A 12,500-nucleotide genomic window follows, 5' to 3' on the forward strand; every position below is an offset into this window, starting at 1 on the left:
GGGGCCCCCTTTCCGCACTATCTCAGTGCGGGGGAAAAAGGGGGGGGGGGAATTGTTGATGCTCTGGGGAAAGAGTACAGCTGGCTTGCTTGGGTCCCGTGACGAGCGATTCCACCGCGACCTCGTCGCCGACCGCCGTCTTCCTTGCCTTGGACCCGAGCTCCTTGGTTTCTTCCCCCAATTCTCCTCAGCCAACTGCCGAAAACCGCCGGGACGCCCTCGCCTCCCGACTCCACTCCGCGCTCCAAACTGCCTCTGCCCAAAACTCTCTCCGCTCTTCTGCCACTCTCCGCTCTTCCAAGGCCGACTCGGCCTTTTCTGCCACTCTCCGCTCTTCCAAGGCCGACTCTGCCCAAACCGACTCTGCACAGATGCGCCCCGCGCTCGGCGCTTTTTAGGGTGGCAGGAGAACCCATATGCAAATTTCTGGATCAGAACGAGCTCGGGGTTGGAGCCACGCTTGCCCATTGGACGGAGAAAAGGGGGCGTGAATCTCCCCTGATCCTAGAATTTGCATATCTCGATTCCACACAGACGCGCCTGGAGGCGGGGCCAAACTGCCCTGCACTTGCTGATTGGACGGATCAGAAGTGGGCGTGCAGCATTCCTGATCCGAATTCTCCTCGGAAAGGCCGCATTTTGCACTCGCGGCTCGGCGCGTACCTTGTACGAGCCCAGGACAGCCCGACGCTCGGTGCTCACAGGTGGTGCGGGAATGGCCGCAGAAGGAGAGAGGTGAAGGTGGTGGAGGGTTTATGGTGGTGGTTTATGGCCATGGTGCCGTACAGAATGGCAGTGATGCAATGTTTGTGGGAGCGAGTTGTGAAGGTGCAGATCGTGGCTGTTGGCGTTGTTGTTGTTGTGAAGCGGCATTGTGGTTGGTGGTTGTTGTGTGATAGCGATTGAGACGTGGTTGGTTCAAAATAACGATGGAACAGAAAAACGGCTATCTCAAAGGGTTGCAGCCCGAATGAATCACATTTATTCCCTCCAAACAATGGGTTTGGGGCGAACTACACATGTACTTACAGAGATATCTCACCTACGGGACCTAAATGGTGCTTTGCGAATTTCCTCAACCGCAACAATATATATATATATATATATATATATATATATATATATATATATATATATATATATATATATATGCATACATATATTTATACATACATATATATATATATATATATGCATACATATATTTATACATACATATATATATATATATATATATATATATATATATATATATATATATATGCATCCATATATTTATACATATTTATATATATATGCATACACATATTTATATATATATATATATATATATATATATATATATATATATATATATATATATATATATATATATATATATATACAAATATACATAGAAATGCATCAGATTAATCACAAAAAAACAGCAATGAATACAAGAGATAACAGGGGACACCCGGAACTCAATATTACATGTGTCGTTAATGATTGCTTCATGCTGAGATCTATCACTCAATCCGCATCATCGCGAGTACTCAGAGATCAATATAGGTCACCATTGCACCGGAAATATTTCGACAGCATCATAAGAGTTCTGATTATAACTTGCTTACTTGTTCTTTTTCTCAGAATTCAATGTACCATTTGTGGTTTATTCGTACATCTAACATCCATTTCCATAAATATAAAAATACAGAAGTGAAACTTCATGGTGCATGATGAATACAGTAAAGTACCAATCATGTGATACACACACAAGCATTTAAAGGCCATTTTCCCCGCTAAAGCGGGGGTTAGCCTTGCGGGCCCCATGACAATCTTCTCAACTTTACCCTGTTTTCTGCATCTCCCCTTCTTAATCCCCTTGCCCACATTTCCTCTTCCACCACATTTAGCCAAGTTTTTCTCGGTCTTCCCCGTCCTCTACTTCCGACTACACTCATTTCCAACACTCCTCTCACCCAGTCACTTTCATCCTTCCTCAACACATGACCCAACCATCTCAACCTGTTTCTCTTCACAACCTCCATCACAGACTCTATTCCCATCATCTTCCGCAAGTCATCATTTGTCTTCCTCTCTCTCAACGATACTCCACACATCCACCGAACCATTCGCATTTCCACCCTTTCCAGCCTTTGTTGCTGCTCCATGTTCAGTACCCATTCTCACTCCCATAAATCATCGTACTCCTCACACATGTAGCATACACCTTTCCCTTCAGCTTCAACGACACTCCCCTCTTTGTCAACACGCCACTCAGTTCCCGAAACTTCTTCCATGCACATCTCACTCTAGCAACCGTCGAAGAGTCTGATCCACCTTCTCCTTTCAGCATGTCTCCGAGATAGCAAAATGTTTTCACCCCTTCCAGCTTCACACCATCTCCAAGATCCAACTCAACAATTCCTTCATCTGCTGCTCCCTCTATGCACACCTTACACTTGAATGTAGCTGCCACACTGGTTAATGACCCTGTCACCCCACTACATTTTCGATGAACCCACTCAGCACACATTGTACACTGAATGGAGTTCACTCCGACACCCTTCCTGCACACAGCACACGGCCACTTCCCAGTCCTTTCCACCTCACCACATGCTTTACCACTTGCCATCACCTTCGTCTTTCCGATATTCACCTTCAAACCTTTTGCCTCCATACATTCCTTCCACTTGTTCATCTTCTCCTTCAGTCCATCCATACTCTCTGCAATCAACACCAGATCATCTGCATACAGCAGCTCCCACGGTAAACCCTCCTTTACCCTCCGAGCCAGCACCTCCATCACAACTACAAATAGAAGTGGACTTAGTACCGACCCCTGGTGCACTCCTACCCTCACCTCAAACTCACCACTGTTCCCATCCTTCGTCCTTACAGCTGTGCGTGCTCTCTCGTACATGGCCATCACTACTCTGATCAACCATTCCTCCATTCCTAACTTCCTCAATGCCCATGCCATTACTTCACGTGGAACCCTCTCAAATGCTTTCTCCAGATCAACAAACCCAAAAAACAACTTCTTCCTCTTCTCCATGTACTTCTCCTGCAACTGCCTTACAATAAAAATTGCATCTGTCGTTCCTCTTCCTGGCATAAATCCAAACTGCATTTCGTCAATCTTTACCTTCTTCCTTATCCTCTTCTCCAACACCTTTTCCAATACCTTCATTCCATGCTCCAATAACTTTATTGCTCTATAGGAGCCACAGTCCAGAGGGTCACCTTTCCCCTTGTACAGAGGGACGAGGGTACTCAGTTCCCAATCCACTGGAATGCGGCCTTCTCTCACCACCAGATTACAGATCTCTGTCATTCTCTTCACACCCCAACTTCCCGCTGCCTTCAACATATCTCCCACAACTCCCGTCGGCCCTCCTGCTTTTCTACTCTTCATTGCTCTTATAGCTTCCTCAACTTCCTTCTCAGTTATCTTCTCTGCTGGTCCTCAAACTGGATTACTCTCGATGTTTCTATCCCATTCATTTTCTACATTCAACAGCCTTTCCATATATCTCTTCCATCTTCCTTTAATTCCATCTGAATCCACAAGAATTTGTCCCACTTCATCCTTCAAGCAACTCACCCCCGTCACATCAATTCTCTCTCTCGCTATCTACTTTGTGATCCTGAATACCGCTCTCTTACCCTCCTCCGAATCCAAGCGTTCTCCAAACATTTTCCAATGGGCCTCCTGCGCCTTTGCAACCTCTTTCTTTGCAGCCTCCTTGGCTTCCTTATAACTTTCATGTGCTGCCTCTTCTTCCACCGTATCCTTTGCCTTTTGCCATTCCTTGAACTTCTTCCTCTTCTCTTCAATCGTCTTTCCAACTTCATCATCCCACCACCATGTTTCCAAGTGCCTCGGTGGTCCTTTTGTCCATCCACATACCTCACCAACGGCTCCCAATAGACTATCTTTCATTGACATCCAACCACTTTCAAGCTCAACCACATCATCTTCAACCATACTCAGCCTCTCTCTTAATGCTTCCTTCACTGTCGCCTCTTTCAACCTCCACACCTTCATCCTCGGTTGGTACTTCACCCGCCGAATTCTCCGCGCACCTTTCACCCTTATATCGCAGACAACCAGGTGGTGCTGCGAAACAGTCTCCTCCCCTGGGATCACCTTTGTGTCCCGGAGGTTTCCCCTATCTCGCTGACGCACCATCAGGTAGTCAATGGTTGTCGTCAACCCACCTGACGTGTATGTAATAAGCTTATTATTCGCTTTCTGGAATTGAGTATTACAGAGCAACAAATCAGCTCCATCAGCAAACTCCAAGATCCTTTCACCTTCTCCATTTCTCACACCATATCCATAACCCCCATGGACTCCCTCAAAACCGTCTGTACTCCTTCCCACATGTCCATTCAAGTCTCCTCCAACCACAACAACTTCCTCATCTTTCACATTTTCCATCAACTTCTCCATCGCACACCAGAACATGTTCTTCTCTTCATCGCTTCGACCGACCTGCGGGGCATATCCCGAGATGACGTTCACCAAGAGATTTCCGATCACAATTCTCACCATCATCAACCTTTCACTCACTCTAGTCACACTCACTACACTGTCTACAAACTCCTCAGAAAACATTACACCAACACCATGCACGCCTTCCGGGCACCCTTGCCACATAAACTTGTACTTCTGCTCCTGACTTCCCTTCACCATTCTCACACCACTTCCCTTCCACCGTGTCTCCTGCACACAACATATGTCCACTCTTCTTCTGACCAATGTTTCAACCACTTCTCCAGATCTCCCTGTCATTGTCCCTACATTCCATGTACCAAACCTCAGAAACCGATCTCCACGTGGGGCATCAGACGATTGGTCATCATAAATGGAAAAATTTCCTCCCTTGCTTCCATTGGGTTCCCCACCTTGAGTTTTAACAAGAGGGGGTGAGGACCCCCACGGGGTACTTCGGGCTGTACCCTGCCCATCAGTTGTACTCATCATGGTTTCCTTTTGAGGCGATGTTTTTTTTATGGCCGGATGCCCTTCCTGACGCCAACCCTTTTAGTCGCCTTTTACGACACGCAGGGATACGGTGTACCTATTCTGACCGGGGTACACACCGGGTTATGTGATAATCATGTGATAATAAATCATAAATATGAAAATGTTATAATAGGACAACTCATAATGCATGTTATCAAATGGTACAGGTGAATTGTATGTTGAAAAGAACATCCTTCTCAACGACGGTACATTGCATTTTTTATTACAGCGTTATGATAGCAATTATAGTTTGAATTCATCACTGTTTAAACCAAATAACGTAAGCATGTCGAGAAACCTGCACTACAGACCAGAAACAGTAAACTGGCCTATTTCAGTCCATTACAAGATGAAGGCCTCCCTCAGCTCAGGTCGATAGCACATTCAGTAGGACTTGACAGTTGGGACACTTACCAAGTGCAGGTTGGCCAGAGTGAGCAGCTCTGGAAATTCAACCCAAACCATTCAATTGGGAAAAGAAAAATGAACTCAAAACAGTGAATTCCAACAGTATAATTAAAGCTGCAAGCAGCAATGTCGGGCTCCAATGACATGCACACACAAACGTACGCAAAAACGCACGCACGGCCTTGGGAATTTTTACATATCTAGAACTTAACTGTCGTCATACACATACAAAATTTCAACTAAATCGAGCCTGTGGTTACTTTGCTAGCTCTGGTACAAAAATTGGCGGAATAATAATAATGATAACAATAATAAATAAATCGGCCGATTACAATAGGGCTTCCAGCCTTTCGGCTTGGAGCCCTAATTAGGTATTGGGACACCACCTGAAACAAAACCTCTCAACCTCCCTGCGTGCTTTAAATCACATCACAAAACAGCATGCATTTCATAAACGTGTATTATTGCAACAGTTTGAACAATGCTACGTTACCAGCTTCAATACAACAATCCAGTGAGAGACCTTACATTTATTTGCATGAAAATGCATCGTGCACTACAGCTGTATTTGTTTGGAATTGGTTTGAGAACAACAATGTTAAAAATCTGTACTCACCATCCTTCAGATCTCGAAAGGAAAGGAAAGTTAAGTGCAGTTAGCAATTTGAGAAAGACATCCATGGAAGACGAGAAAATAAACACACAAGAAAACGACATTGTGCAGAGCACAATACTTGCAAATTCCACCCCCCCCCCTCTTTCCAAAAGGTTGCCATTGATACAAATTGTCCATCTCATCTATCTATAATTCCAGCAATGTGTGTGTGTCCGTGTGTGTGTGTGTGTGTGTGTGTGTGTGTGTGTGTGTGTGTGTGTGTGTGTGTGTGTGTGTGTGTGTCTGTCTGTCTGTCTGTCTGTCTGCGACCGCCGTTTCTCGACAACCGCTGGTCCGATCTGATTGAAACTTGCCAGGAATATTGCCGGGGATCCGCGGATGTGCCTTTTCAAGTTTGATATTAATCGGACGAGCGGTTCCCATGTTACGGCCATTTTATTGCTTTTTCAGTGTTGGAAAGGTGTATATATCGCACCACCTTATCATGCCATTTTTTCCCAAAGATATCTCAGAATAATGACAACAGCATATTAATAATAATAATAATATTAATAATAATAATAGCACAATAATTGGCAGTAATAAAAAGAATAACGTGATACAATGACCAATGCCTGCCAACCAATAACGACCTATTTATTGTCAACCAATAATGTCTGTCAACCAATGACAGGACACGGTGCTGTGACCTCACGAATGACGTAACAATGTTTTTTTTTTTGCACGATTGACGTCACACTTTTACTTCTTCTTCGTTTGGTATGACGTCACAATCGACGCTGGGACCTGAGTATGTGCCTTTTCAAGGTTTGATATCGTTCTTCATCCGTTTCAGCTGTTTCCCAAGTGTTTCCCAAAATTTGAAAGTTGTTTTTTCCCAAGGTTTGAATTAATTGTTCAAATTATTAATTAATCCCAAGGTTTGAATTTTCCCATGGGAAACAGCTGTTTCCCAAGGGTTTGAAAGCTGTTTTTTCCCCAAGGTTTGAATGAATTGTTGTGCTTGGTCGACATTTGTGAATACATTTACAGAGAGAGGGGTGAGAGAAGAGGGGGGAGAGAGGAGGGGGGAAAGAGAGGGGGGAGAGGAGGGCGAGAGAGGGGGGCAAGAGAGGAGACGAGACAGGGGGTGAGAGAGGGGAGGGAGAGAGGGGGTGAGAGAGGGGAGGGAGAGAGGGGGTGAGAGAGGGGAGGGAGAGAGGGGAGGGAGAGAGGGGGTGAGAGAGAGCAGGTGAGAGAGAGGAGGTGAGAGAGAGGAGGCATCATGTCACCTCTCACGTCATTCAAGAGAGGGGAGAGAGGAGGGAGCGAAAGAGGGGATGGGAGAGGGGATGTGAGAGGGGGTGAGAGGGGGTGAGAGGGGGTGAGAGTGGGGGCGAGAGAGAGGGGCGAAAGAGGAGGGGGAGAGAGGAGGGGTGAAAGAGGAGGGAGAGAGGATGAGCGAGACTAGGAGGGAGAGAGGGGCGAGAGAGGGGGGAGAAAGGGGGGCAAGAGGGGGGAGAGAGAGGGGGCGAGAGAGAGGGGCGTCACAATTCTTCTTCTTCATTTGATATGACGTCACAATTGACGCTGGGGACCTGAGTATGTTTCCCAGGTGTTTCCCAAGTTATGGCCATTTATGATACGGTTGGTCCAATCTAATTGAAACAATGCCCCAATCCAGTCGTCGTTTACGAGAGTGAAAGAACGAAGCTGCACATACTGGCACGCACCTATGGGCATGCACCTATTGGCCTGCACTCGTTAAGATTACAAATGACAATCTTAATCAAAGCTCAGGTCAATCGGATGAAAATGTATTATTTTTCAGATTGAAATTGATGATTTCAGAAGTTTGACCATGAGTCGACCTTCGACCTGTTGACTTCAAAAATAGTTGGTTTCCAAATTCAGTGATGCACGATGCAATTGCTGTTTAAATTTTAAAGTCAATCGGATGAAAAATGACAATTTTAGAAACTTGACCTTAACAGGATTCATACACTTACATTAAAAATAAATTCCAGGAGTTTTCCAGGACAATAAATTCAATTTTTCCAGGAGTTTTTGGCACAATTTTTAATAAAGTCAGTCATATTTTGATCAGTGTCATATTTTGGAACTTGCATTACATGTATAATATAATTAATGCATAATTAATTACAGTACCTGATTCTTTTCCCATATTCGAGCATGTATATCCATTTGTTTATTCTTCGTATTTTGATTCAGACTTTCGTCGAAGAGAAGAACATAACCATCTTCATCAGAATTTTTTTCGTAATGTTGATGCTTGAACTATGGTGCAATACCGTAATTGCACATGTACAGTATGCACATTTTCGCTCACCACAGGAGAAATGTTTCGCAATTTCTGAATCTGGAAACGTCTGCGCAAACAAGGACGAGACATCTGTACATGAATTAAAAAAGTTGTGGGAGTTCACCACTTTAAGAGTCCACAATACTTCCGATGTAAGGCAATCGTTACGGCTGACGAATGAGGTTAGTGGCGCAGTTGAGGGTTTCGGTTGAGTTGGAGTTGGAGCAGCTGTGCTCCCCTGCCCTTCATTTGCCTTCGATGATCCAGAGAAGAAATCTCGAATGGTGCATCCACCAGCTGCCTTCTTTTGCTCCAGTAACTGCTTGTGTTTCGATCCTTTTCCGTGGCTCCGAATGGCATGTTCGATGTTTGAAATGTCGAAAATTTTCAAGCAGATATTACACTTTGCACTGTATTTATCTGTGCCGCACTCCAACCAAGATACGTATTCCGGATGTTTGAGCCAGCGCTCGGCGAATATGCACTTCCCGGGGGGCATAGTTCACGATCGCTGAAGTGTGTAAACAACAATGTTGGGCACAAAAGCGATAATCCGATAACAGATAATTATTGAAGTTAACTTCTAAATCATTATCGGACCAGTTAACTTCTGATAAGTCGATTTTTTAGTCCGATAATGTCCGTTAACTTTTTATCGTTTTACTTTTTTCACCATCAGGTAACATCACCATCGGAACGATGACATCCGACGCCGCCATGATTTAGGAAATAGAACAACACGAGTCAACTTCCCGCGAGATTAAACTTGCACAAGGGGCTGAGCCTGTGCTCACACAGTTTTATGCGTATGCGCACGGCACTCCTCGAAGGCAATGCGAGCTGACGCCAAAAAATGCCGAGGCGCTGTATAAGTACTACGAGCATGGAAGAGCCGTTGGTTTACTGGCGGGAATACCAATCTTTACGTAATTACAAAAAAAACGGTTCATGTTTGTTGCAAATACAATAAAATTGAAGAATTAAAAATAAAAAAATAAAAATATATAATTTTTATTTTTACTAACAGCACATTATAGTGTTATAGACTCTAAAAAGACGCACAATGCTTATTTTATTCTTGGGTTCTTTTATTCTTCGAGACGTTGACAAGGTCTTCTTCTTCTTCTTCTTCTTTCGGCTGCTCCCGTTAGGGGTCGCCACAGCGGATCATCTGTGTGATCCGCATAGTGATTTGGCACATGTTTTACGCCGGATGCCCTTCCTGACGCAACCCTAGTCACCCGAGACGTTGACAAGGTGATCGTCAGAAATCCAAAATGTAATTTTTTAAGTTTTCAGGAGTTCAATTTGATTTTTAAGCATATTCCAGGACATTCCAGGATAGGAATTGAATTCCAGGAGTTTTAAGGACTTTCTAGGAGGCGTGCGAACCCTGCCTCAAGATGACCTTTGACCTCAAAATCAATAGGCTTCTCAGTTGGGAACACCTCTACAACTTGGTGAAGTTTTGTGAAGATAGGTTTAAAATTGTGACCTGTCGGCGATTGACAGACAGACAGACAGACAGACAGAATAACAAAATTGACTGACCAATGCACTTGAAAAATCTTCGACTTTGCAAGTCATAAAGAGCGGAACACCTGCAGTGGACTGATCCGTCACTACATGCATATCTACTACCAAAGTACAAACTTGACTCAAATTTGCTTCGTTTAGTTGTTCAAGCCAATAGGTCGTAGTCGTTTAGTGCATTCAAGCCAATAGGTCGTAAGCAATGGTTTAAAGAACCCTCATGTTCTACTTCTCTCATAGGCAAGATGTAGCCATCGGTTTGCTTCAATTTGAAAGGCAACAATGCCACTGATGGAAGCGCTTCTTTTGGGTTAGGCAGGAATTTCTGTCATTTGGCCAGAATGTAGGTTATCATCAAATCTCTGCACAAGACACCATTGTATTATTACAATCCACCAATTAATGGTAAGGCTGGAAGCATAGCCTCAAGGTATGTGCACTCACTTCTGACTTGTCTAGCCTGGGTTCGAATCTCAGCCCGGGTAAATTTAAACCATCATCCTGGTATTTTGCAGGCAGGGTGAGGCATCGATGTGTGTGCTGTCGCTCTGATTGACGTTCAACTGGGAGTCCTGTCTGCTACCATGAGTTGGTAGACTTAAATTATCCCACCGCATCCCAGGCGAAGAATAATCAAGCTATCAGAAGAACATTCAACAAATTACAAATTCCTGCACTCTCAGTGGAGTATCCTGAGTAAGAGCGGTGACCCGTCCAGGACTTGAGCCTCGTCAATAAACCATTTCGGCAGAGCCAACACTCTGTAAAGAGCATGGTGTATGAATATACGAGCAAATAGGTCCGCAGCTTTACATCCGTCTGAGGGATGTTGCACTGAGCACCAATTTGAAGGTTCATAGTCTAGCCGTGAATCTAATGCAGAGCAGACATTACAAAGGTAAGTGCTCTCTACACCATCCTGTCAAGGCAAAAAATACTAATGATATTATCCTTAGAAAGAGATAGTCATACCAAAGCGCTGGTGTTCAAGTGGAATGCAAAGATCATTTTTGACATTTTTTTTTCTCCAAGCGTTTTGTGTTTTTATTGCAATTGTCAGCACGTGTACTCACATACTCACATTGAATTTCACTTCACTTTTCATTGGTGAATTACTTAAAGAACAGTCCAATGATATTCGGAAAATAGAAGCTTGGTTACCTTCTGGAAAAATTCTTCTCCACTCTCACCCTTTCCTGCCTCCGCAGCTGGGAATAGGATGAGGAAGGTTAAAGAGGTAAAGTTAGGCTGGAAAGTTGAACGGAATTTAAACCCCTAACCTTCAGGTTTCAGGTTACTGGGCATAAGCCTTGAACCTCATGAGCAAATAAGCATATTTGTAGAGAAGTTTAAACAAAGACTGAAAGTATGTTCAAAATTGCACAAACACGATAAATCGATACAAGTGGCACAGGAAGAGATGTCCCAAGTGAATGTTTTACGCATCCCCACACACCACCGAATACAGGGAAATCGAATCGTGCTTCATCCATGCACGAGGATTATACACAAGAAATGATATCCTTTGGGTTAAAACAACGATGCAAGAGCAGCCCTCGAAGGAACTCCTCAATGTTGATAGAAGAGCCCTGCAGAACATCAAATGCTGTAAAGAAAGCAAAACGAAATATTATCTTTGTAAACAGGATGTCATGGCCTGGAATGTGTACATAATACTCTGCTCCTTGTCCATACTGATAAAGCATCCGTTCACTGGCTGCAAGGTGCCCACCTACACAAATAATGCCACAGTGCAAATAAGCTTCCTGCGGGGTGATGTGCTTCATCTCTTGTAATGCATTGCTTTCTCACCGTGTGATCTCTTTTTGTACAAATATTCTCCTGAATTTCTTCACTTTTGCAGAGCAATACATCTATATACAGTATCGTGTAAATGTCTGATGGCCAAACAGGACAACAGAAATGAGTTGAGCAGGATATCAGTGGAGCAGGAAGTGTTTTAGCCCCCGACAAAAAAAAAACTTGACCAGGTAACACAGGGCAAAGCCAGGATCCCTTTAAGTATTGTTGGTAGAGAAATAAATCGTGGTCAGGTATGAATATTGGTGAAGGATGCAATTAAAGTTCGGCCCACAAGTTGCATCATTTATAAAGGGGCATGCCTTCACTGGAGATGAAAAAGATCTGCAGGAATTTCACTTTGGCAAGAGTGCCTGGTAGTGATAGCTTACCTTCTCCACACCAAAGGACACCAATGAATCTTTAATGTTAACCAAGGAATGAGAACATATGGGTCCCTACCTTAAGGACAATGTGCACAATGTGATGCAAGGCCCTGCCTGTGAACTGAAGCACCAAGCCATAGTTTAAACCTAAGTATGCTACCTTTGCACCATCCTGTCAGGGATAATGCATGTGTACACACACACACACACACACACACACACACACACACACACACACACACACACATATATATATATATATATATATATATATATATATATATATATATATATATATATATATATATATATATATATATAGTTACGAATTTGGAATTCGATTGCACACAACATACAGGTTCCTTTAGTCAGCTATGTCGATAAGTGCTTGTTCCCTAGATAGCTCACCTTCCATTGCTTAAATGTTCAGAAATTGAT

At 43.7% G+C, this 12,500-nt stretch overlaps 1 protein-coding gene across 5 annotated transcripts in view; it reads right to left on the minus strand.

Moving 5' to 3' along the window:
- The window catches only part of BICC1 (BicC family RNA binding protein 1), a 360,705-nt gene that overhangs the window by 256,587 nt on the left and 91,618 nt on the right, over positions 1–12,500 (minus strand). For all 5 annotated transcript variants that reach the window (XM_085883538.1, XM_085883536.1, XM_085883537.1 and 2 more), the window contains exon 2: positions 11,038–11,084. In XM_085883538.1, the coding sequence (XP_085739664.1) occupies positions 11,038–11,084 (47 nt within the window). The remainder of the gene's footprint in view (positions 1–11,037; positions 11,085–12,500) is intronic.

Source organism: Eptatretus burgeri, chromosome 5 (assembly GCF_056783735.1).
Source record: "Eptatretus burgeri isolate ZD-2024b chromosome 5, Ebu_testis_v1, whole genome shotgun sequence".
NCBI classification, from domain to species: Eukaryota; Metazoa; Chordata; class Myxini; order Myxiniformes; family Myxinidae; genus Eptatretus; species Eptatretus burgeri.